This window comes from Neofelis nebulosa, chromosome 10 (genome assembly GCF_028018385.1).
Source record: "Neofelis nebulosa isolate mNeoNeb1 chromosome 10, mNeoNeb1.pri, whole genome shotgun sequence".
Lineage (NCBI taxonomy): Eukaryota > Metazoa > Chordata > Mammalia > Carnivora > Felidae > Neofelis > Neofelis nebulosa.
The window spans coordinates 109748547-109776173 of NC_080791.1; the positions used below are offsets into that span (position 1 = coordinate 109748547).

The 27627-nt window shown below is 37.5% G+C and overlaps 1 protein-coding gene and 1 pseudogene across 1 annotated transcript in view; one reads left to right on the forward strand and one right to left on the reverse strand.

The window, feature by feature from the left end:
• Positions 1-27627, forward strand: part of TOP6BL (TOP6B like initiator of meiotic double strand breaks) — a 97458-nt gene that overhangs the window by 36647 nt on the left and 33184 nt on the right. Inside the window, exons 4-8 of the mRNA XM_058689791.1 lie at positions 16026-16135; positions 21474-21557; positions 22721-22776; positions 23151-23222; positions 25162-25357. Of these exons, the coding sequence (XP_058545774.1) occupies positions 16026-16135; positions 21474-21557; positions 22721-22776; positions 23151-23222; positions 25162-25357 (518 nt within the window). The remainder of the gene's footprint in view (positions 1-16025; positions 16136-21473; positions 21558-22720; positions 22777-23150; positions 23223-25161; positions 25358-27627) is intronic.
• On the reverse strand, positions 9807-9951 carry LOC131488995 (U2 spliceosomal RNA; annotated as a pseudogene).

Below are 27627 nucleotides of genomic sequence, written 5' to 3' on the forward strand. Positions count from 1 at the left end.
TATGCATTCACATATCTATGGACTCTTGGGTTGCTTCCATATCTTGGCTATTGTAAATAATGCTGTAATAAACGTAGGGGTAAATATATCTTTTGAATTAATGTTTTCATGGGGTTTTTTTGGTAAGTAGTGGAATTACTGGATAATATGGTAATTCAATCATGAATTTTTTAAGGAACCACTGTACTGATTTCCACAGTGGCTGCACTAGTTGGCATTCCTCACCAACAATGCACTAGAGTTCCTTTTTCTCCACATCCTTGCCAACACTTGTTTCTTGTGTTTTTCATTTTAGCCATTCTGACAGGTGTGTGGCGATACCTCATTGTAGTTTTGATTTGCATTTCCCCGATGATGAGTGATGTTGAGCATCTTTTCATGTCTCTGTTGATCACCTGTAATCCTTCCTCAGAGAAATGTCTGTGCATGTCTTCTGTCCATTTTTTGGTTGGAGTATTTGTTTTTTGAGTGTTGAGTTGTATAAGTTGAGTTGTATAAGTTCTTTATATATTTTGGATACTAACCCTTTATTGGGTATGACATTTGCAAATATCTTCTCTCATTCAGTAGTAGTCTTTTAGTTTTGTTGATTGTCTCCTTTGCTGTGCAGAAGCTTTTTATTTTGATGTAGTCCCAATAATTTATTTTTGCTTTTGTTTCCTTTGCCTCAGGAGACATATCTAGAGAAATGTTGCTATGGGTGATGTCAGAGAAATTACTGCATGTGCTCTCTTCTAGGATTTTTATGGTTTCAGGTCTCACATTTAGGTCTTTAATTCATTTTAGGTCTATTTTTATGTATGGAGAAAGTGGTCTAGTTTCATTTTTTCACATGTAGCTGTTCAGTTTTCCTAACACCATTTGTTGAAGAGACTGTCTTTTTCCTATTGCTTATTTTTGCTTTCTTTGTTGAAGATTAATTGACCCCCATATAATCATGGGTTTATTTCTTTTTAAATAGAGGTTTAATTTTTTAAATTTTTTATTTTTGAGAGAGAGAGTGTGTGTGTGTGCATGAGTGTGGGAGGGGCAGAGAGCAAGGGAGACACAGAATCTGAAGCAGACTCCAGGGTCTGAGCTGTCAGCACAGAGCCTGATGTGGGGTTTGAATTCATGGACCATGAGATCATGACCTGAGCCAAAGTCAGACGCTTAAATGACTAAGCCACCCAAGTGCCTCAATCATGGGTTATTTCTGGGTTCTCTATTCTGTTCTGTTGATCTGTGTGTCTGTTTTTGTGCCAGTACCATACTGTTTTGATTACTGCAGCTTTGTAATATAAGTGTGGGATTGTGACACGTCACCTCCAATTTTGTTTTTCTTTGTTAAGATTGCTTTGGCTATTCAGGGTCTTTTGTGGTTCCATACAGATTTTAGGATTATTTGTTCTAGTTCTGTGAAGAATGCCTATGGTATTTTGATAGGGATTGCATTAAATCTGTAGATTGCTTTTTGTACTATAGACATTTTAACAGTGTTCTCTCAGTCCATGAGCATGGAATATCTTTCCACTTGTTTGTGTCATCTTCAGTTTCTTTCATCAGTGTTTTATTGTTTTAAGAGTACAAGTATTTAATCTCCTTGGTTAAGTTTATTCTTATGTGTTTTATTATTTTCAGCGTAATTGTAAATGAGACTATTTTCTTAATTTCTCCTTCTGCTACTTCATTATTAGTGTATAGAAATACAAAGGATTTTTGTATATTGTTTTGTATCTTGTGACCTTACTGAATAGATATATCAGTTCTAGTAGTGTTTTGGTGAAGTCTTTACTATAAAATAAAACATCATGGTGGCATCCATCCTCTTCTGTGTTTCTTGGTATGGACCTGCTTGGGTTGATTTTGTTGGGGGCTCTCTGTGCCTTGGATTTCTGTTTCCTTCCTCATATTCAGGAAGTTTTCAGCTATAATTTCTTCAAATAAATGTTCTGCCACCCTTTTTCTCCTCCTCCTAGGACTCCTGTAATGTGACTTGACAGTATTTCTGAGTTCCCTTAAGCCTATTTTCATTTTTTATTATTTCTTTTCTCTCTTTTGTTCAGCTTGATTGCTTTCTGTTACTCTTCTCCAGGTCACTTATCCATTCTTCTGCTTCCTCTGGTCTGTTAATTATTCCCTCTGATGTATTTTTAGTTTTAATTATTGAGTTCTTTACCTCTGGTTGGTTCTTTTTTATGTTGTCTATCTCTTTTTTTTAAACTTTTTTTTAACGTTTATTTATTTTTGAGACAGAGACAGAGCATGAACGGGGGAGGGGCAGAGAGAGAGGGAGACACGGAATCGGAAGCAGGCTCCAGGCTCTGAGCCATCAGCCCAGAGCCCGATGCGGGGCTCGAACTCACAGACCGCAAGATCGACCTGAGCTGAAGTCAGATGCTTAACCGACCGAGCCAACCAGCCGCCCCTATGTTGTCTATCTCTTTGTTGAGAGTCTCACTGAAGTTCTCTGTTTTTTCCACCAAGTCCAGTGAGTATCTTTATGACCATTACTTTAAATTCTCTATCAGGCATATTACTTACCTCCATTTTGTTTAGCTCTTTTGCTGTGATGTTTTCCTGTTCTTTAATTTGGGACATATTCTTATGTCTTCTCATTTTGTCTTACTCCTTGTGTCTGTTTCTATGTGTTAGGAAAGTCAGCTATATCTCCTGCTCTTGAAATTAGTGGCCTTATGAAGAAGAGGTCCTGTAGTGGCCTGTAGTGCAATGTCCTCTGTTCACCAGAACCTGGGGTGTCTCCTGTATGTTGCATGTGCCCTGCTTTTGTGGCCAAGCTGCATTTGCCTTCAGTCCAATCTTCTGCAATGGCTGTCTTTGTTGTGGGCAGATTTTGGTCCCTGTGTTGTTAGTGGGCCATGGTGGAGCCACACTGGGTTTGAATTGAGTCAGACCAGGGTTTTACCAAAGCTGTGGTAGCACTGAACTGTAGGGCACTTTCCCTGTGTTGTCCTCTGAGAAGCTTTCATTGGTGGGTAGGGCCTGCAGTCAGACCCGATGTCTCCCCCAATCCACTGCTAGGGCCACAGTCAGACTGGTGTGTGTGGTTATCTTCCCCTCACTTCAGGGCAGGAGTCACTTTGGAGTTGTGCTGGCCCCTGTGAGGGCTGCTTGCACACTGCCAGGCTTGTGGCACCACTCTGGATGGGTTCCTGCCAAGGATTGTTGGAGGGGGTGTGTCTACAGGAGAATGCAGGGGCAGGGCCCACAGTGCTAGCAAGTTCTGCCAGTCTGCTGCAGGAGGGGGCTTGCACCCACTGGGGAAAACTCCTGCCCAGGCTAGGATGGAGGGGGGTGCTTCCTGCTGAAGGAAAACCCTAAGGAAAACCCTAAGGACGGAGCACACTGTTAACAAGCTAGGTGGAGAGTGTTTGCTCTGCAATGGTTCTTACAGGAGTCTCTATATCTAGGGTGGGGTATAGGGGAGGGAAATGGTGCCTGCCCCCTCTTTTATTCTTGGAGAAGTCTCCCTCTCTTCATACCTCTCCCCAGGTATTTTTCAAGCTGCTGCTTCCATGCTGTATCTCAGCAGGGCTATTTGTTGTGCTGTCTCTTTAAGGATGGGGACTCAGTTTCCTATCCCTTCCAGCTCTCCCAGAGCCCAGCTGCTGATTTTTAAAGTGCCAGGTGTCAAGCCCCACTGATTGTAATAACTTGTGAAGTTAGGCCCTTCTAGTTTTCAAACCCGAATGTTATGGGGATTTGTCTTGTCAGTTTGGGTCCTCTGTGACTGGGGTGCCTGATGTGGGGTCTGCTCCTCTCCTCTCTCCATGCCCTGGTGTTCCTCCCTCCTGTGGACAGTGCTGTGGGTCATTTTGTCTCCTTACTGTGTTCCTGCACTTCCTACCCTCTTCTATGTGGCCTTTTGTCTACATTTATCTATCTGTGCCGCTAGTGTTCAGGTCATTTTCTGAGTTATTTACACTGATGTGGGTGTTATCTAGGTGTATCTGTGGGACAAGGTAAGCCTAGGCTCCTCCTACTCTGCCCTCTCCCCCAGAAGTCTCCAAAGGTTATTAATTTTTAATTAATTATTTTTCTTTTCTTTAATTAATTAATTACTTGAATTTTTTTTTCTTGAGTGAGAGAGAATGTGCCTGTGCAAGAGGGGCAGGGAAAAACAGGGAAAATATTATATGGAAATGGAAAGGATCTAGGATAATTAAAAGAATCTTAAAAAAGAAGAACATTACTGGAGGACTTAACTTACCCAACAGAATATTTTCTAGAAAGCTACAATAGTTAAGACAGTATTGAATTGGCATAAAGACAGAAAAATGGGGAAAAAATGGAGTCCAGAAATAGGCCCATACTTATATGGCTACTTGATTTTTTTTATAAAAGCATCAAAATAATCCGACAAGGAACATTTTTTAAATTGAGGTATAATGATATATTAGTTTCAGGTATATAACATAATGATGTGACATTTACATACATTGTGAAATGATCGTTGCAATAAGTCTAATGTCCATCACCATACATAGATACAATTTTTTTTCTTATGGTAACTTGTTTTTGGCAACTTTAAATGTGTAATACAATATTAGTAACTATAGTCACCATGGTGAACTTTACATTCCCTTGACTTACTTTATAACTGGAAGTTTATACCTTTTGACCCCTTTACCTCCTCCACCCCCACTACCAGGAGCCACTAATATGTTTTCTGTATCTATAAGCTCATTTTTTCTTTTAGATTCTACGTATAAGTGAGATCAAATGGTATTTGTCCTTTTCTGACTTACTTCACTTAACATAATGCCTTCAAGGTTCATCTGTGTTGTCACTAAGGGCAAGATTTCATTTTTCTTTTTTTTCTTTTTAATAATTTTTGTAATGTTTACTTATTTATTTTGAGAGACAGCGTGAGAGAGCAGGGGAGGGGCGAGAGAGAGGATGAGAGAGAATCACAAGCAGGCTCTGCATTGTTAGTGCAGAGCCCCCTGCTGGGCTTGATCTCATGAACCGTGAGATCATGATCTGAGAGGAAATCAAGAGTCAGATGCTTAACCTACTGAGTCACCTTGGTGCCCAAGATTTCATTTTTCTAAAGGCTGAATAATATTCCATTGTATATATACATGCCACATTTCCTTAAAAAAAATTTTTTTTTTTTTTTGAGAAAGTGAGCATGAACAGAAGAGGGGCAGAGGGAGAGAGAGGGAGAGAATCTTAAGCATGCTACCACCCAGTGCGGAGCCTGTGGCGGGGCTCAGTCTCACCACCATAAGATCCTGACCTGAGCCGAAATCAAGAGTTGGGTGCTTAACTGACTGAGCCACCTAGAGGTCCCAGCATTTTCTTTATCCATTGATTCATTAGTGGAAACAGGTTGTTTCCATGTCTTGGCCATTGTAAATAATGTTGCAGTGAACATGGGGGTGCATATGTCTTTTCAAGTTAGTGTTTTTGTTGTCTTTAGATATATACCAAGAAGTGGAGTTGCTGGGTCATATGGTAGTTATAGTGTTAATTTTCTGAGGAGCCTCCATACTGTTTTTTCATAGTGGTTACATAGTAAGGTTACATCCTTCCCAACAGTGCACAAGGTTCATTTTTCTCCACATCCTCACCAACACTTTATTATTTCTTATCTTTTTGCTATTGGTTTGTATGAGTTCTTTATATATTACAGATATGAACTCCTTTTATCATATACATGAATTGCAAATTTTTCTCACATTTATTAGTAAGTTGCCTTTTCATTTTGTTGATGGTTTCCTTAGCTCTGCAGAAGCTTTTTAGCTTGATGTAGTCTCATTTGTTTATTTTTATTTTTGCTGCCTTTGTTTTTGGTGTCAAATCCAAAAATTAATCACCAAGACCAATGTCAAGGAGCTTCCTGTCTGTTTTCTTCTAGGAGTTTTGTGATTTCAGGTCTTACATTCATGGTCTTTAATCCTTTTTTTTTTTTTTTTTTTTTAATTTATTTTGAGAAAGACAGCACGAGTGGGAGAGGGGCAGAGAGAGAGGGAGACAGAGAATCCCAAGAAGGTTCCATGCTGTCAGTGCAGAGCCCGATGTGGGGCTCAAACTCATGAAACCGTGAGATTGTGACCTGAGCCAAAACCAAGAGTCAGACTGAGCCACCCAGGGGCCCCTGGTCTTTAATCCATTTTGAGTTAATTTTTGTGTATGGTGTAAGATAGCGGTCCAGTTTCATTCTTTTGCAGAATATTTATATTTTTAATTTGCAAATAATTTTAGACTTACAGAAGAGTTGCAAAAACAGCACAAAGAATTCTTGTACATCTTTCATCCAGTTTTCCCTGTAATATATATTTTTAATGTTTATTTATTTTTGACAAAGCGAGAGAGAGACAGAGCATGAGCGGCGGAGGGGCAGAGAGAGAGGGAGACACAGAATCTGAAGCAGGCTCGAGTCTCAGGGCTGTCAGCACAGGGCCTGACGTGGGGCTCAAACTCACAGACTGTGAGATCATGACCTGAGCTGAAGTCAGACGCTCAACCGACTGAGCCACCCAGGCGTCCCTATGATTGATATTTTAAACCCCTTATAGTACAATCATCAAAACTAACAAATTAACACTAGTAAAACAGTATTAACTAAACTATAGACTTCATTAAGATTTTACCAACTTTTCTACTAATGTCCTTTTTTGGTTGCTGGATCCGTTACAGGACCTCACTTTGCATTTAGTTGTTAGGTCTTATTAATCTCTTTCAATCTGTGACAGTTTCTCCAACTTCCTTTTTCTTTTATGACCTTGACACTTTTGAAAAGTACTTGTCAGGTATTTTGTAGAATGTCCTTCAATTTGAACTTGCGTGATGTTTTCTTGTATGAGATTGAGGTTATGCATTGTTGGGAAGAATACCAAACAGGTGATGTGCCCATTTCAGTGTGCGTTATGAGGGAATTGATGATGTTGATGTCTCTTTAGTGGCAATATTAACCTTGATCATTTGGTTAAGGTGTTATCTGTCAGATTTTTCTAAGTAGAGTTACTTTGTGTAATTTTTAAATATTTGGGGGAAATACTGTGAGAATTTGCAAATATACTGTTTTTCCTTAAATGTTCATCTACTAACTTAATATTCATTGGTAGATCTGGCCTGTAGCAATTATTACTGTAGTATTACTGTGATATCATATGTCCTCATTTCTTCTACATTTATTTATTGGAATTTATCTATAATGAAGTGTTGTCCCTTCTAAATCATTTATTTATTAATCCAGTTATTTAATCAGGATGAACTTTTGGTTATTTATTTTACTTGGAGGGTTATAGTTCAGTACTATTTTTTGCACTATTTTGAGTATTTTCACATGTTATAATTCCTGCCTTACAATCTTATTATTTTTTCTTTAAACTGTTAGTTGTATGTTAAGAAAAATATGAGAAGAAAATTGCTTTTTGTATTTACTCATTTACTTCTGGTGCTCTTCATTTCTTCCTGTGTATCTGGGTTTTCATCTTCAGTCTAAAGAATATCCTTTAGCATTTCTTGTAGTGCAGGTCTTCTGCCAATGAATTACTCAATCTTCTGTTTACCAAAAAATGTCTTTGTCTTACCCTCATTTTAAAATAAATATATTTCAGTGGACTTGAAATTCTAGCTTGATAGTGCTTTGAAGTGAAGTCATTCCATTGTCTTCTGGCCTCTATTGTTTCTCAGAAGAAGTCAGCTGTAATTTATATTATAGGTCCTCTGTAGGTAGTATGTGCTTTTTCCCCAGCTTGTTTCAAGATTTTCTCTCTATCTTCTTTATTAAAAAGATAACTTTGACCATTATGTACTTAGGTATTATATTCTTTGCACTTATCTTGCTTGGGGTTTGCTGAGCTTTTCACATCTTAATATTTTTCATCAAATTAAAAAAACATTACTTTTCATATTTTCATATTTTTTCTCCTGTCCATTTAATATTTTTCCTGTCCATTCCACTTTCTTTTCCTTCTGGAACTCCCATTATACATATTTGTGACTGGTTGATATTGTTCTATAGGTCTCTAAGATTCTGTTCATTTTTCTTCAATCTCTTTACTGTCCAGATTGGATATGGAGATACACATATATATATATTGTTTTTTATTTTTAGAGAGTGTGAGTGGCAGGGAGGGGCAGAGGGAGAGAGACAGAGAATCTTAAGCAGGCTCCACACTCAGCATGGAGCCAATGTGGGGTTCAGTGCCATGACCCTGGGATCATGGCTGAGCCGAAATCAAGAGTTGGATGCTCAACTGACTGAGCCATCCAGGAGCCCCAGACTGGATAATTTTTGTTCTTCGTCTTCAATAATTTCACTGACTCTTCTGTCATATCTAATGTATTAAACTTGTCCAGCAAATTCATTTCAGTCAATGAACTTTTCAGTTATAGAATTTCCATTTGATTTTTTTTTTTAGTGTACCTTTCTCTGCTGATATTTCATATCATTTGACACATTTAAGCCACCTTTGTCTTTGAACATATAATAAATAGTATGTACCTGGGGCACCTGGGTGGCTCAGCCGGTTATGCATCCAACTTTGGCTCAAGTCATGATCTCGTGGTTCGTGAGTTTGAGCCCTGCATCGCGCTCTGTGCTGAAAGCTCAGAGCCTGGAGCCTGCTTTGGAGTGTGTGTCTCCCTTTCTCTCTCTGCCCCTCCCCTGCTCAAGCTCTGTCTCTCTCTCTCTCAAAAATGAATAAACTTAAAAAAATTTTTTTAAATAAATAGTATGTGTCTAAAAGTCTTTCCCAAATATAACATCTATGACAGGCTTGGGCTTTTTTATTGCTTTTTTTTCCTTGTGAGTTACATTTTTTTTTCTTTACGTGTCTAGTAAATCCTTATTTTATATTGGATAATGTGTTCCTATTTTATATTCTGTTTTAACTCTGAAGAGTGTTGATTTTTGTTCTAGCAGGTTAATCTAACCTAGTGTTGGCTTGTTTTTATACCTTTTATAGGGTTCATATGTAGAAACTCAAGTCATTTTCCAAACTCCTTTAACTTGATACCACTCAATCTCCAAACTATCTCCTCTGTGGATCTTGTTGAGTCTTGGTTTTAGGCATTTTCTTAGGTTAGATCAAGAATGGATTTTCATCTAGAAAGTGGGTTATTATTGTTGTTGTCTATTTTTTTCCCCTCTCTCTCTCTCTTTTTTTTTTTTTTTTTTTTTTTTTGCTAAGAAAGCCTTACCTTTTTGGTGTCTTAGCTGGACACCATCAGTTTTATCAAGGTCTCTCCATTCTGGTTGGGTCTGAAGCCCAACATTTTCCAGTACTGCTTGACCACTTGTGTCTTGTTTCATTCTCACCTCCATTGCAGCTGCTGTCTGGGAAATTTAATATAGTTTCACCTGTGCATGCATAGCCCAGCTTTTGACCAAGGACTCATGGGGAGCTCCCACACAGACTTTCAGTACCCACTTCTGCATAGCTCCCTCCCCTCCTGTGCCCTGCCTTGCAGATTCTAGGTACTTTTGCAACTCTGAACTGTTCTTTACCTTCTCAGCATATTGGGTCCACTATACTCTGCTTGGGCTCCAGGTCCCTGCTCAGTAGACAGGAAAATTTCCCCAGGCAGACATCCAGGGCAGTCATAGGGTTTACCTCAGGAGTTTGCCTTCTCTCAAGGATCACAGTCTTGTGCTATTTGTTGTCCAGTGCCTGAAAACAATTGACTCATATGTTTTACCTAGTTTTATAGTAGTTTTTGGTGCGAGGGCTGATTTATTAGTACCTGTTATTTCATCATTGCTGGAAGAAGTCCCAGTATATGGTTTTGATGTATGTTCACATTGCCACATGACTGAAATTTTGCTACTTTAACAGTTGAAGAGCTATATGAAGAGATAGCTTGATATTGTTGATGATATAATTCTTCCTTATCTCCACACTATCTCAGCAAAAAGGTGCAAATTTAAACTCATTTTTATTAAACTGATAAGAACAGATACTACACTTGATCTTAGCCAAAAGGCCGAGAAGCGATTAAACTCATTTTTAAATGGTTATGCTGATTTGGTTTATTTAGTTCTTTCATCAAGTGAATGTGTAATGTAAACATTTAAAGTTTTTCATTCTAGGGGCACCTGGGTTGCTCAGTTGGTTAAGCATTAGACTTCGGCTCAGGTCCTGGTCTCATGGTTCATGGGTTTGAGACCCACATCAGGCTCTGTGCTGACAGTTCAGATCCTGGAGCCTGCTTCAGATTCTGTGTCTCCCTCTCTCTCTGCTGCTTCTCCCCCACTGGCACTCTGACTCACTCTCTCAAAAATAAAAACATAAATAAGTTAAAGTTTTTCATTTTTGTTTCTTAAAGTTTATTTTGAGAGAGAGAGAGAGAGAGAGAGAAAACTAGTGGGGGAGGGGCAGAGAGAGAAGGGGACATAAGATCCGAAGTGGGCTCTGTGCTCACAGCAAAGAGCCTGATGTGGGGCTTGAACTCACAAACCGTGAGATCGTGATCCCTGAGCTGAAGGTGGGACACTTAACTGACTGAGCCATCCAAGCATCCCTAAAGTTTTTCATTCTTTAATGGTAGTTTGGTTCTCTTAAAAGTCCAGATTCCAAGTTAATTTTTTGTGATCTTTGATGATAGTACTTAATTATCTTCTATATCTAATATTGCTGATGAGAAGTCTAACTCATGTTTCTTCAGGATAATTTCATTCTCTTTTGTAGTTTTTAGAGTTTTCTCTTTATCCTTGTTATTCTGGGTTTCACTTTGATATGTTCAGCTGTGTGGCTTTTTTTGTGCCTTTTTTTTTTTTTTTTTTTTAAGAAATTTATCCTGCTTGGCATTTGGTAAATTTATTCAAACAGTACTTACATCTGTCTTTGTTTTATGATAATTCTCAGTCATTATTTATTATGGATCTGTTTGTTTATTTAAAAATTTTTTTAGTGGGGTGACTGGGTGGTTCAGTTGGTTAAGTGCCCAGCTCTTGGTTTCAGCTCAGGTCATGATCTCACAGTTCATGAGATTGAGCCCCACGTCAGGCTCCATGCTGATGGTGTGGAGCCTGCTTGAGATTCTCTCTTTCCCTCTGTCTGTCCCTCCCCCACATGCGTGGACACTTTCTCTCTCAAAATAAATAAATAAACTTAAAAAAACCATTAAAAATTTGTTTAGTGTTTATGTCTTTTAAAAGTTTATCCTTAATGTCTTTATAGATTTGTCTATCTTGGAGATTTCATATAAATGAAATAATACAATATGTAGTCTTTTGTGTCTGGTTTCTTTCACTAAGCATAATGTTTAAAAAAATTGTTTTATTTTAGAGAGAGAGAAAACGTGAGTGGGGAAGGGCAGAGGGAGACAGAGAATCTTAAGCAGGCTCTATGCTCAGCATGGAGCCTGACACGGGGCTTGATCTCATGACCCTGGGATCATGACCTGAGCTGAAATCAAGTCAGATGCTCAACCCACCAAGCCACCCAGGTGCCCTAGCATAATGTTTTCAAAATTCATCCATGTTGTGGGGCATCTGGATGGCTCAGTTGGTTTAGCCTCTGACTTTGGCTCAGGTCATGATCTCGTGGTTTGTGAATTTGGGCCCCACATAGGGCTCTGTACTATCAGCATGGAACCCACTTCAGGTCCTCTGTCCCCCCTCTCTCTCTCTGTCCCTCCCTGGCTCTCGTGCTCTCTTGCTCTCTCATTAATAAACATTAAAATTTTTTTAAAAATTCATCCATATTGTAGTATGGACCAGTACTTCAGTTATTTTTATGGATGAACAATATTGCATATTTTGTTAATCTGTTTATTATTGATGGACATTTGGGTTGTTTCCACTTTTCCCTACTAAGAATAATGCTGCTGTAAAAGATTCAGGTACTACCTTTTCTTTTAAATGTGCTCTTTTACAGTCGCTAATCTGCCTTCCCTAACATGTTCATTTCAAACACTGTATCTTTAATTTCCAAGATTTCTAATAGAGTTTTCCCCTCTTTCTGTTTGATCTATGGCAATGTGTTCTTTTTTGAATTTTTTTTTTTATTTGAGTATAGTTGACACATCATCTCTACAGGTTGTGCTATGCTCAATACAAGTGTAGCTACCATCTGTCGTCATACACTATTATGACATCATTGACTATATTTCCTATGCTGTAGCTTTTATTCTCATGACCTATTCATTCCATAACCACATGCCTATATCTGTTACTCCCCATGCCCCATTTTGCCCATCCCCCATTCCCCTCTCCTCTAGCAACCATAAGTTTGCTGTCTGTATTTATAGGTCTGATTCTGCTTTCTCTTTGTTTATTCATTTGTTTTTGTTTTCACTTATGAATGAATTCATAGGGTGATTTTTACGGCTGTGTAATACTCCATTGTATGTATGTGTGTATGTATATATCAATAGCTGTCTATCTATATATGATGTAGATGTATATATACTTATATATATATATACATGTATATATATGTATATACACACACACGTGTGCATAGCACATCTTCATTCACTCATCTATCAATGGATATTTGGGTTGCTTCTATATCTTGACTGTTGTAAATAATGCTGCAGTAAATATAGGGGTGCATATATCTTTTTGAATTAGTTTTCTCCTTTTCTTTATGTAAATACCCAGTAGTGGAATTATTGGATCATATGGTAGTTCTATTTTTAATTTTTTGAGGAACCTCCATACTGTCTTCCATAGTCGCTATACCAATTTACTTTCCCACAAACAGTGCATGAGAGTTCCTTTTGGATCCACATTCCTACCAATACTTGTTATTTTTTGTGTTTTTCGTTTTAGCAGTTCTGACAGGCACAAGATGATATCTCATTGTGGTTTTGATTTGCATTTCCCTGATGATGAGTGATGTTGAGCATCTTTTCATGCATCTGTTCGCCATCTGTATGTCATCTTTGGAAAAATGTTCAGATCTTACCATTTTTAATTGGATTATTTGTTGGGGAGGTTGGTGTTGAGTTGTTCTTTATTTACTTTGGATATCAACCCCTTATATATATCATTTGTAAATATTTTCTTTCATTCAGTAGATTGCCTTTTTGTTTTGTTGATAGTCTTCTTTCCTTTCATATTGTTTTTTAATTCTGTTTCTTCATGTATAAGTTTTATTAGTTTATTAGTTGATATGTGTCATATTTTTCATGTTACTGGTCTTTGTTGGTTGGTAACTTTTAGATAAGAGCTAATTGTCCATCATCCATTTGTTTTGAACACATTCTGCGTTGACAGGGTTCCAGTAGGAAGCTCTCTGTTGCTGAGCCCTAATCTTGCAGGATATGTATCTTAGATTAAATTTTGCTTGCGTGGTAAGATACAAAGCTCTTGCATCTTAATAGACTACATAGTTCTGAGTCTTATCTCCACTTACATGACGTAGCTCTAAGGCCCTCATCTTGTGTCAGTGATCCTTCTACTAGCATCACTTGGCTTTAATCAACTCTCTGGTAGTTTGTGTTTTGGGTCCTTGTTTAGATCTCCTGTGTATGGCCTGTGTGGATCTTGCTCTTACATCTATGGCTATTGCCATATTAGTCCTATGTATTTTTCCCTAGTCCAGGCCCCAAAGATGGTGCACATCTTTGGTCCTCACCTACCATTGTGGATTTTCTTTTTTCCTTTCTGAAGATAAGGGGAATCTCTGTCTCCATTTCTGGTGTGTAAAGATTTTTCTCTTTTTCTCACCATGACTATGTATTTTCTAGACTATGTATTTATTAAGATTTAAAAATACTTGTTTTGGGGCACCAGACCAGCTCAGTCGGTTGAGTGTCTGACTTTGACTCAGGTCATGTGCTCACAGTTTGTGGGTTCAAACCTGGGTCGGGCTCTGTGCTGACAGCTCAAAGCCTGGAGCCCGCTTAGGATTCTATGTCTCCCTCTCTCTTCATGCCTCCCCCACTCGTTCTTGTTCTCTCTCCCTCTCTCTCTCTCTCTCAAAAATAAGTAAAAATTAAAAAGAAATTAAAATACTTGCTTTAATAGGTGATGGGTATTAAGGCAGGCACTTGTGATGAACACCAGTTGATGTATGACAGTGTTGAATCACTATATTGTTCACCTGAAACTAATATTACACTATTATGTTAACTGGAATTTAAATAAAAACTTAAAATTTTTTTTTAATCATTTTATGTGTTTGAATGGGAAGGTGCAGTTTCTTTTTTTTTTTAATTTTTTTTTAACATTTATTTTTGAGACAGAGACAGAGCATGAACAGGGGAGGGTCAGAGAGAGAGAGGGAGACACAGAATCCGAAACAGGCTCCAGGCTCCGAGCTGTCAGCACAGAGCCCGACGCGGGGCTTGAACTCACGAACCGCGAGATCATGACCTGAGCCGAAGTCGGACGCGTAACCGACTGAGCCACCCAGGCGCCCCGGGAAGGTGCAGTTTCAACATATGCTCAACTTATCTTGAAATAGAAGGCTTTGGGGTGCCTAAGTGGCTCAGGCAGTTAAGCGTCCAACTCTTGATTTCAGCTCAGGTTATGAACTCACAGTTTGTGAGTTTGATGCCCACGTCCAGCTCTGTACTGATGGTGTGGAGCCTGCTTGGGATTCTCTGTCTCCCTCTCTTTCTGCCACTCTCCTGCATACACTCTCTCTTTCAAAGTAAATAAATAAACATTAAAAAAGAAATAAAAGGCTTTAATTTAGTTTTATTGTTCTGCCTTTCACATTTAACTCTAGTCAGTCCATCTAGGTGTGTGTGTGTGTGTGTGTGTGTGTGTGTGTGTGTGTGTGTGTGTGTGAAGTGAGGCAATTGAAACTGATTTTCCTCAAATAACTACACATTTTCTTTTAAATTGTTAATTAGATTTCTGGAGAATTCAGTTATTGACAATACTTTTTCTTATGTATCTACATGTTTTACCCATTCTGCACTGTATCAGTACTTCAAAGACAAGGTAGGACTCAGGAACAAATTTTCTCTTATTTCACAAAAGGTAATTTAATCACAGTAAAAAGGGATCACTTTAGGTCAGAAAGTTGGTCATTGGTAAAACTAAAGATTGATGCAAGGCATCTTGGTTCAGTGCCAAGTTCACTAAACCTCAGTGTAGCACAACCTTGCTGCCATATTATCCCAAGCTTTACAATTGAATTATATTTGAAAAACAAATAATGGCAAGAAAAATACTACCCATTAAGATTGATAGCTAGTACTTGATCTTGGTAATGTCCATACTTTCTGAGGTTACAGATTTATTAGATATGTAGTATGAGTGCTGTAGGAGAGAGTTGTGCTTTTATTTTAGGATGCATTTTATTATTTTTAAAGTTGGATTCTTGTATAATATCAACACTGTCAACCTCATTTACAAAATCTTTGTTTTTAGTTCTCCATTATACTAGTAATGTAGAGGAGAAATAAGGGATGGCATTTTATAAAATGGGAGATTTGGTTTTTTTTCCTTTATAATATGAGTGCCAAGATACAGAAAGGAAGGACAGTGATGCAAATTTTGAGGTTCTCTTTGTTGATGATGCAGGACCACCTGGTGCTTTGTGGAAAGATAGTTCTAAGTTAACATTTGTAAACATACCAAGTGGTTAATTTGTGAACAAAATTAGGAAGAGTTTGTTTTACTTTGTAAAGACTACCTTATTAAATAAAGAAAGTACTGTATTAGGTAAATGCCTGAGAGGGCCATTCTTGAATTTTTCTGCTTTTAATTCTAAATTAGCTCACTTACTGGATTTGTGTTTATCAAATAATGAATTAATTTATTGAAAACAGAAGAATATAAGCTAGAGCTGTCAGTTCTGAAGATTTCTAGCTTTGGACATGACCTTGTGGAAATTAACTGAAAATACAAATTGATTTAGCAAATGTGAAAAATTGAAAACATGAGATTAAATGTCTTAACCCCCTAAAGTAGTTCTAAATGTTCAAGCAATTTGCTGATGCATAGCCATTTCCAGTCATACTTCAAATTTTGCAGATAATCTTTTCATCAGGGAAATGCCTTCTTGGCTCATCAGTTTAATAAACAATTCCAGAAACTCTGGTACTTATCCAAACTGCCTTTTTATTTATTTATTTATTTTTTGTCTCCATTTCTTCTCACACAGAAATACAATCTATACTGCCCGGATTCTCTGCAAAGCTGAACTGGACTTCAGAAGAAGCCAGCTCTTCTCAGGACATATCAGGGGTAACACCCTTCCAGATGATTTTTGAGGCAGGTTTTGTTGTGGTTCTATAAATTACTGATATCTTGATTCTCATTTTTCTACAAATATAATAATAGGAAAGAAAAGCCTAGGTCCATCACAGTTCCAAGTTGAAATGAAATAAGGCATTGGCTCCCAAACTTCTCTGTGCAGATTTCAACACCCCCCCCCCCCCCCCCCGTAGCTTTTAAATGACTGGTATTTGTGTCCCACTCCAAGAGGTTGATTTAATTGGCCTAGGGTGTTGGATTAGTTTGCTCAGGTTGCCATAAAGAAATACTATGGATTGGGTGGTTAAACAACAGAACATTATTTCCTCATACTTTTGGAGTCTAGAAGTTTAAGAATAAGGTGCCTTGTCACTGTTTCCTCACATGGTTCCTCTGTGTATATGTGGTGGGAGAGCTCTCTAATTAGTCTACCACTTCTTATAAGGACATCTTCCTGTCAGATTAGGGCTCCACGTTTATGACCTCATTTAACTTTATTTATGTCCTCAAAGCTCTGTCTCCAAATACAGTCACATGGGGGGCTAGGGCTTCAACGTATGAATTTTAGGGAATACAATTTAGTCCATACTGGTGTGGCCTGGGCTTTAAAATATTTTTGAAGTCCCAGATGAAAAAAATTCCAAGGTGATTCCTAATGTGCAGGTAAACTTGAGAACCACTGAAATTAAGCCATTATTTGAGTTTGGATCTCCTGAAAGACAAAATAAAAATGGATTCCCAGTGTAGATCCTATTGGCATACATTTTATTAGGTTGACTTAAAGATCTTTACTGATTTATTTGTAGCCCAGATTTATGAGTGACAGTTGAGTTTTCCATTCCCTTTAACAATTCTGTGATTCCCTATTCTTTCTTTCCTTTGAATTTGTGGAGACATAAAGAATTAGAGTACTTTAAACATTCTCCCAAGAAGCACTTGGGAGGCCTTCACGTTTGGACAATTATATGCTCCTTCTCAAAGGAAAGGGGTGCAGTATTGCGACAATAGATATCCCTGGCCGTGCCTTATCTTCTTTAGGAGAATGATGAGTAAACAATCTGGAGCAATTAATGGTTAGTCAGCTCTGAAACTATTAACATTAAGTAGCAATAAAAAAGCTGATTTCAGTGAACCAAGGAAATCAGTTCTAGTAAAGGAGATCATGTGTTTTAGCCAGTCTAAACAAACAATGATAATTCTTATACGTAACATTTATGTATATTATTTAAGCCTCCCAACAACTCTGTGAAGAACAGAGATTATCACCCAATTTACAGGTACAAGAAAACTGAGATTCAGAGAATTAGATTGACTTTCAAGGGTCATATGAAAGTTAAGTGACAGGATTAGAATTTGAACCAAAGTCTTGTACTCAATCAGATCTGTTTGAATATTTATTCACTCATTGAGAAACCTGTGTTTGTTCAAGCTGGCCTTACTTTGCTAGATGTTGAAGGTACAGTGACCCAAGACCTGTTACTTGATTCCAAGGAACCTGAAATCTAAAGGAAAAGATAAACAAGCAAACAAATAATTATAATACACTGTAAATGTATTATGATAGAGGTAGGATATATATATAGGAAGGATATCTAACCCAATGGGAAGTGCCCAGTTCTCATCTCTTGATGAGACTGAAAACAGATTATCTGATATAAGGAGTTCAGAGACTTGAAAGAATAGGGATTTGTCTTCAGATTGATAAAGTTTGTCTTATTTTTTTTCCTTATTGCAAAAGCAGTGTTTCCCTCAGGAAAATCAGAGAGAGCATCTAGAACACAGATAATTTGACATAATCAAGGTAGCCACTGTTAACATCCTAGTGTGCACCTTTTCACATAAGAGTGAGGCATTTCAGTTTCAGGTTTTTAGAATGGTACCATTCCAAATTATGGCCATGGAAATAGGTGGCTGGAAATGCCTGGAGGTCAAGGTTGTTGGGAGTTGAAGAGTTCAGGAAATTATGTCTAAATTGTTGCTTAGACAGGCCATCTACTTGGATGTGGAAGTCAACCCATATGATGGTATGTCTTAAAGTGCTGAGGGAAACTGATCTCAGTGCCTGCAGTCAGCTGGTGATCCATGAAGAGTGGGGTAGAGTAGTATGACCTCAGAGGAACAAGGATTCCCTGAAAGCATTTGTTCTATTACATCTCTTTCTCTGGTACTATGCAGCTATTTAAAAGGTACTTGAATGAAGGAAGTGAGAAGGGGAGATTGTGAACAAGCTAATTATATATACCTCAAATGGGGAGAAGGGTTAGATAGCAAGGTTCAGAGCAGAGGCTAGTGAATGGAGACATCTGTGAAAAAGCTATAATAAATGATCCACTGCTTTGGGCATGTGAGGAAAGCTAATCCCAGGAAATACGAAGAGAGCTTCATTTAGGAGAGATGCATAAGCTCAGAGTCAGTCTTGTATCTTGCATCTTGGAGTCCATTAGGCTGGATAACATGTACTTCCAAAAACAATTTGATTTTACAAGATCTTCTTGAAAACTTTATCCATTTTTATATTTATTTTTGCCGTAATATTAAAAATGATAAAATTGGTAGAGATAAACATATATACATATAAACATCTTCATACTTATATTTATCTATCTCTATTTCTCTAAGTAGAGACAGGAAGAGACAGAGGCACTGACTGACTTTCTTCTAGACAGTCATATAGGGCCCATGACTACATAAGTTCAGTTTGAAAATATAAAACAGCTCTGATATTCTGTGATATAATTAGATTTGTATTTAAAGGTGAAGCCTGAACATATGATTCAGTAGTGGTTTCTGCTGCCCAGGGCTTGCAGCATCTGTTTTTTCCTAACACACTTAAGTAAATTCACTGCTTCTATAGATATGTTAGGCTGGGGTACTGCGTTCCTAACACCCAACTGTAAAAGGCTGTCTTTTGTAGACATACACACATACATATATTCTCTCTCTCTGTTTCTCTCAATAATTTATGAGTAGATCTTAAAAGGAGGCATTTGCTTTATGTTAACTATCCTCTGCTGATAGGACATTAGGTCACTTTATCTTCTCAATCTGAATTAGGTGCCAGTCTTTCTTGTGCATTTCTTTCGCATCTCTTATATATCTAAATCATAAAACTTTCACATTGTCATATAAGTTATTTATTTGTCTTTCCCTTCTACTTAACTGAACTCTTCAAATTCAGAGATTGTTTTATTTCCTCTGTAGGCCCAAGTATATAATAAGCTTCATTGAGTGTTTTGAGTGGATAGTTCAGTAGTTTGCATAAGTATTGCCTATCAGGGTCCATAAAAGTAATGATAGATAACATAATATCTGATTCAGGAAGCTATATGCACCGAAAATGAACTTTCTTGGAGAGACAGCATTGCATAGTGGAACGTGGACTTTGAAACAAGTCATATCTAGGTTTGAATCCCAGTTCTTAACTAGACATGTGTGACCTTGGACAAATCAAACAGCTTATTTAGTCTCATTATTTTCATAAATAAAATGGGGAAATTTCCTACTTGCGTACAAACTGTTTGGCATGTAGCAGGTGTTCAGTAAATGGTACCTCTCATCATTATTAATTGTAGCCCCTTTCTGGTAGCTGCTGAAGGAATTTACACTTACTTGGTTGCTTTACTGCTAGATATAATTAGCCCTTTCTATGATATACCCTATAATAACAAAGGCTACAGAAGTTTGAAATTGTTCCAAGAAGTTGTTTTGGAAGTGCTAATTACAGAAAATGCTTCGAAGAGATCATTGCTTTTCTACTATTTGAACATTTTATGATAAAAATTTTTAAATGAAGGATGTGACTGTGATGTGTACGCTGCAGTTATAAATTAATTACCACTGTTTTTGTGTATGAATAATCTTAGATCTTTGTCCAGAATTTTCTAATAATTCCCATCCATTTTTCTGATAATTTTTGCTAATGATTCTGTAATAATCTAATTTCCCCACCCATTGCACAATTCTTGATCTCATTTTCAGTGTGCTTACAAAAAGTATTACAATAATTTATTCTTTCTGTTTCTTCCTCATTGTGTTATGATATTTTGAGATCTGGGACCATTTTTTTCTTAATATGTACCTACTACATGGCTCTGTATTCTCTGAGCCACCGATAACTTACTGATATTTTTTTACTCTATTTCTTCTTCTCATTTTCCTCAACTTCTCTATTTTGTAGAAGACTCTTTATAACTTTAGTTTTAGGGACACTGTATTAAATACAATGAGCCATTATAGGATAGTGGTTAATACTAAAGCTTTGAATCCAGATCAGGTAACCTTAAGAAAGTTGTTTGACCTCTTTGAGACTCATTTTTTTCATCCACAGAATGTGGGTTATGTGTACGTAATAGGGCTTTTGTGAGGGGTAAATGAGGTAGTTAATACAAGTAAGGTACTTTTGCTCCATTCCTGGAATAGAGAAAATCCTCATTAAATTGTAAATTTTATTATATTTATAGGGAGGTATCTGGGTATGCTTGAAAGAGCATGGACAGTTAGTGTTAGACAGACTTAAGGTCAAATTCTGGCTCTATCACTGAACTGCTGAGTAACCTTAGGCAAGTTGCTTAACTTCTTTGAACCTCATTTAAAAAAACCTACAGAGAAGATAGTACCTGCCTCCAGGTTTGTTGTGAGGTAATGTAGATACAGCACCTGCAAAATGCTTGATGCTTGCTATATAGTAGGCATTCAGCAAGTGATATGTACTATTGTTGCCATGTATAATATATACTTTCAGATTATTATTTGGTCCTTAAAACAGTTCTGTGAGGGGGAATGGGTAACTTTTATCCCTGTTTTGAAGATTAGTAAATGAAGTCCAAAGCAATTAAGTGATTTTTTTTCATGGTTACGTATGTAATTTTTATAGAGCTAGTATTAGAACACGGGTCTTCTGACTTGTGAGATTTTTGTTTTATAGCTTTTCCTAAAAAATAAAGTTTAGATAAATGGATTGATGATGAAGAGTAGGTTCCTTTTAGTGTCTGTTAATTTCACTCCATTCTTAATAGAGATTGACTCTCACATCAGGATGGCAGAGCTAAGAAAGAGTTAACGCTTCTTAGCTCTGGTCTGATACTTTTAAATTTGTTACAAAAAGTGGTTTTGAGATTGTGGGTTTTACTCTGACCTTTGTTCACATGTCTCCTAAAGTTCCATGAAATAGTTTAACCCAAGGAATGATGGCTGTTAGATTCTCTTTTGTATCCAATTCTTAGACCATCCCCTTGGATGTCTGAGAAGCTTTCTCTAAGGTGAGAGTTACCTTTATAGGAAGAAATATCACAGTTTAATTCATTTGTGCTCCTGGGTTTGTGTATATGTGGTAGAAGTTTTTGTTGGATTGTTACAGGTTGATGAAAAGCCCAGAACTTTGATGACAGATAGTTTGGTGATAAAGAACTTTTTACGCAGAATCATCATGGTACACCCTAAGGTAAGCTGTTCTTTTGCATAGTAATGATTCTTTTAAATCACATGTTTTCAAGAGACCTCTACTCTGTAGGACGTGGAAGGATATGCTTGGTCGTCCTCTTTTCTTTTAATGACAATGATTACAACTTTAATATTGAATTGATTTGATTTCTGTGCCCCTAACACAGTGTTGGTGTTGGTCATGTGATATAGTTGATAGCCCTTGAATATAGAGCTTTCTTTGAATTGTTGTTTTTACTTCCATATTATTTTATTGTATCAGTTTAGATACTTTTTTGCCTCCTCTGTGCTTCATTTTTCTGGATAATAAACCTTGCTGATTATTTCCTCCTTTTCCAAAGTGACTATAAGAGCAAATCAGGAAATTTTGACAAAGTACTTCGAACTTTGGAGAGCTATAATTTTTATTATTACATGTAGTTAGATATGTTTATAGGGATGCACACTGTTAAGTATGGTATATAACTTCTCCCTTTTTTCTCTTGCTAGAGTCAACTTTTTATGTCTTTGGCAGGGTTCAGTGCATACTATATGCCAGTTACTTCTGAGTCCTTTCCATACACTTATTCACTCACCCCATGCAACAGCCCTTGTGAAGTAGGTTTTATCATCATCATTCCCATTTTACAGCTGAAGAAACTGTGGTATAGAGGTTAAATAACTTGCAGAGCCAGGATTTGAAGTCAGGCAGTCTAGCTCTAGAGTCTCCTATTACATAGGAAGGAAAATGTAAATCAAAAGTAGGAAATAATTAGAACAGTGAAGTGAATTGGAGGGAGGACATAAAAGTCAGATGGGGGGAAGGGAAGAAAACACAAAGAAAAAAGTATGGAATGTTCTATATATGAAAACCATGGAAAAAATGGAGAGAAAAATCAATAGTTTTTTTAAGGGGGAGAAGATATAACTGGGAGAACAGCAGAGAACAAAAGTTAGGATATTCTGATAATCTGTGACCACTTGGAATTGAAGTGTAGGACTCAATATAAATTTAGATGCAGAATTTGAGCACAGGTAAATGTTAATTCTGTTAGTTGTTTAGGGAAAGTGCAAGTGAAAACAAGGTGATGTAAAGAATATCTACACCCTTTGGGAGTTAAGTATGGAATTTTTAAAATCTCCATCCTTGTTGATGTTAAATCTCATACCCCATTTACTTTGCAGATTAGATTTAATTTCAGTGTAAAGGTGAATGGAATCCTTTCCTTGGAAATCTTTGGGTAAGTCCTTAAATCAATGGCTTAAATTTATGCCATGGTTTTATAGTTTTTCTCAGTCATTATTGCCCTATTTCTAGTAGCTTCACAGTTTGACTTCTTGACCCAAAGTTACCTTGAAACTAATTTTCTGAGACTCCCACATTTTCTTATTCTATATTAACTTTTAATGAGTAAGTAGATTCATCTATATCTTTTTGTGTCTTTCCCTCTCACCAGAGTGGGTGATCTTAAAAATTTCCATTTCCCTTTGGTTAGTTGGCTGTTGGATTCCAGTAATCTCTGTGGGTGGTGGTGGTCATGGGCCAAAATTTGTATCAGGTAAAGATTGGTTTTAGAATCTGTGAACTATGGCTTAGCTTTTCTTTGCTTTCCAGGACAAAGAACGAACCCACTTTGAACCTGTCGAATGGAATTGCTCTTGTTATAAACTATCAACATTATGTGAGGTGAAGGATAAAAGCATTGTTGTCCCTCTCCATGTTTTACTCTCCTGTTATGAGTATGAGTGTGGGTAGAAATTGAACATAGCCTCATTTGTCATTTCTTAGTGCCAGGCATTAGCTTCTCTGTAAGAAAAGTGGAAGTAAAACTTTTAATCTATTTGTATTGAAAACTCTCATTATTTCTGGCTCCTTGAATGTATTCTAATTGACCTGTGAACATGTCCCTTCTCCTTTCCATGTCTTATTTTTTCTATTAATGAAACAACAAATTTCAATCTTATTTACATATGAGAAGAGAGGAAGGACTTGAGAAGGTTCCTTGAACTCTTGGCTAGAAAGATACTATGAACACAAAGGAATTCTTTATATATTATTTTTTGTGCATCGGCATTTTTCAAAGGTTTGGAAATCATCTCTACCTCCACCTCCAGACTACAAAAAAAAAAATCCATGGAGAAGACGGCAAATAAATGGAATTTATTCCTCTGCCTTGCCTTCCTAAGAGAATCCAAAGTGAACATGCATATAGCAAGAAAAAAAAACAATTTATGATTTAGTCCAAGTAATTTATTCTTTATTCAATAGTTTTCGACTCCATTTGTATGCCCTGAATCAGCACTGGTAGTCATAGGATCTTAAGGTTTGAAGACACTGTTTATGGCTTTTTAGTCTGTTTTACTCTTAGCCAAAAGTACACTTCAGATTAGAATTTTTTTATTCTTTAATATGTGCAGTAAATAAAGTCCCCACTCTTTATCTATCTTTAGTAGTCCTTTACTATCATACAGTCCTTAAAGTTAGACAGCTCATTATCAGAAATTTACTGAAAAAGTTTAAGCCTCTGAACCAGTGTTTGTGGACATATATTCCTGGATGACCTCATCAGTTTAAAGAGAGAGGAAAAATGCTCATTAATATTTCTTCCTATTTAAAAAAGAAAAGCTGTTAGAAAGTAAGCAAGTATCAAATTTCACTAGATTCTTTTAGGAGAGAAAGATGCCCTAATTTTTTCTCATTACTCCTATCAAACAGTAACCTCGGACTCCTTCAGGGGAAGGTGTAGCATGTGTGAGAGCAGATCTAAGTAACACAGGGCTAGTTTTAGGCTGTTGTGATTCAGGGACCCCTTCACCCCTACCCTCACCATGCTAATCTTTGATCTTGGAAACTTCTGCTCAGAACTGTAGACTAATTTCAGTGGAGGAAATATACATTAGTGAATATAAAACTGCCTAGTGGCAGGGATGCCTGGGGGGCTCAGTTGGTTAAACGTCTGACTTTGGCTCAGGTCATGATATGGTTTGTGGGTTCAAGCCCTGTGTCGGGTTCTGTGCTGGCAGCCTGGAGCCTGCTTCAGATTCTGTGTCTCCTTCTCTCCCCCATCACCCGCTCACTCTCTCTCCCTCAAAAATAAATAAACATTAAAAAAAATTTTAAACTGCATAGTGGCAGCAGAAACAGTAGCCATGATATCATTCCTGAAATTCCAGTTTGTCTGCTCTTTCTATTGCTTGTGATTCCCTGAGACACAAGGTACTTATTCCAGTAAAACTAATATGGTAGATTATATGATTATGTATATGCTAGAGATATCCAAAGACTTTTGAATGCCCCGAAAATAATTTCTTAAGGGGCTCCTGGCTGGCTCTGCCAGTAGAGCATGTGACTCTTAACCTTGGGGTCCTGAGGTCAAGCCCCCCATGTTGGGTGTGGAGCCTATTTTATTTATTTTTAAAGATTTTATTTTAAGTAACCTCTACACCCAGTGTGGGGCTCAAACTCACAACCCTGGGATCAAGAGTCACATGTTCCACTGAGCCAGCCAAGCATGCCATCATAGAACCTACTTTTAAAAAAAAAAGAAGAAAAGGAAAAAAATAAAAAAGAAAATAATTTCTTAAGAAAGAAAAAGTCTAAATTTATCTTACCTGTTTTTTGACAGTAGACCAAAATTTGGTGCAGCTCAATTACTCTGCAGCCGAATCCATCCTGTGCTAGGACATCCAGTAATGCTTTTCATCCCCGATGACGTGGCTGGCATGGGCTCGTTGGGAGAACTGATACTCACTCCAGCTGCTGCTCTGTGTCCCTGCCCAAAGGTCTTTTCCAACCAGCTGAATAGAGTTTCTTCAGTTTCCATATCCTTTTGATGATAAACTCCATCAAAATTTTCAACTTTGTTTTGAAAAATGAATTTTTATATCCCAATTCTAGAAAAGCCTTTAGCATATAAACTCTGTATCTAGAAGCCAGTATAATTTGTATAAAAACAAAAATCCAATGTGAAATCCAGTCTTGAGAAATTTTCCCAAAATACTGAAAACTATAAAATGTGACATATGTGCCACATTCTTTTCATATAATCCAATATGACTGAAGCATGGAATGGTGCAAGCAGGAGAGATGAGGCTGGAAAATGGTGGACATGGTGGCTCTTTTGTATCACACTTAGGATTATGAACTTCATTCTCTGTATAGCAGGAAACCATTGAATGTTTTAGGCATCTCAAGCAGCATTGTACAGGATGGGTAGGAGAGATAAGTCAGTAATGACTAAGTGAATAAGTGAACTGGGCAAGAGATAATGCTCGCCTGAATTAAAAATGTGATGAGCATGGAAAAGAGAGACTTATCACTTGAAGGAATCAGTATAATGAGGCAAGCAATTCATTGTGGGGGTAGGGAGAGATTAGGGGCAGGGAATGGCCAAAATTGATGTTAATATTTCTATATCCAGAATAGGCAAATCTATAGAGACAGGAAGTAGATAGATAGGGATTTGGTGGGGGGGAGGATGGTAAAAATGTCCTAAAATTGGTGGTGGTGATGGTTGCACAACTCTTTGAATATACTATAACCCATTTATACACTTTAAGTGGGTAAGTTGTGTGCTGTGTGATATGTTTAAATCTCAGCTGTTTAAAAACATTTCCATAGTGCCCCTGGGTGGCTCAGTCATTAAGCATCTGACTTTGGTTCAGGTCATGATCTCATGGTTTGTTAGGTCGAGCCCCATGTCAGGTGAGCTTGAGCCCTGGGTAAACATGAGCCCCACTTTGGGTGAGCCCTGCTTCTCTCTCTGTCTCACGCCTGCCACCCCCTTGCCGCCCTGGGATTCTCTCTCTGTTTGTCCCTTGTTCACTTGCGCCATTTCTCCCCCTGCCAAAAAAAACCATTTCAATAGATGGCTGACAGAATAATGATACTATCAATAAGATACAAATCATAAGTAGCAGATTTGGAAGGTAAAGACTTAGCTTAGCTTTAAACATGCTAAGTTTGTAGTTCCTGTAGGACATCCCTTGAAAATGGCAAGTATAGCTATATAGAAATTTTGGTCTGGAATTTGGAAGTGGCCAATTTAGAGATAAATTTTAGAGCCTTAGCATTTTCTCCATCGGAAAGTAAAGTATAGTGCTGTGGTTAGAACATGGAACAAGAGTGTAAATACTAGATTCACCACTAATTGGCTGTGACTTCATGTAGTTTACTCAACCAGCCTAAGGCTTTATTTCCTCCCCTTTAAAATGGAGATAATAGGGGCACCTGGGTGGCTCAGTTGATTGAGCAGCAAACTCCTGATTTCAGCTCAGGTCATTATTCCAGGTCATGGGATCCAGCCCTGCGTTGGGCTCCATGTGGAGTGTGGAGTCTGCTTAAGGTTCTCTCTTTCTCTCCCTTTGCCCTTCTCCCTCGCTCATGCATGCTCTTTCTCTAAAATTAAAAAAAAAAAAAAATAGGGGCACCTGGATGGCTCAGACAGTTAAGCATCCAACTTCAGCTCAGGTCATGATCTCATGGTTTGTGGGTTTGAGCTCCTCATTGGGCTCTGGGCTGACAGGTCAGGGCCTAGAGCCTGCTTTGGATTCTGTGTCTCCCTCTCTCTCTGCCCCTCCTCTGCTCATGCTCTGCCTCTCTCTCTCTCTCTCTCTCTCTGAAAAATAAATAAATGTTAAAAAATTAAATTTAAAAATAAATGGGGATAATAACACTTCATAGATTTATTTGTTTTCCCTTGCAAAGGTTTTGTTGTTGTTGTTGTTGTTGTTGTTGTTTTGGGGTTAGTTTGTTTTAGTATTAATTATATATAATAATCAATAGGAAGCTCCCAGCATTTTGCCTGACACATAAAAGTGTTCAATAAATGTTAGGTGTTATTGTTATATAATTGAAGCTGTACAAGTAAAATGAAGTTCTAGTAGAATATAAAGAATAAGACCAGAAGAAGGCCAAGGTCATGGTATGATAAATGTCAGCTGAAAATATCTTTAGGGAGGAGGAAGGAGCAGGATGGTGATAAAGACTATGCATGGACTTTTGGATTTTAAAACATGCTTTTTCTTAATATCTAGGGCATATAGAAGAGTATAAAGTAAAATAAAAAAGTTTCTCCTCCTCCACATCCCAT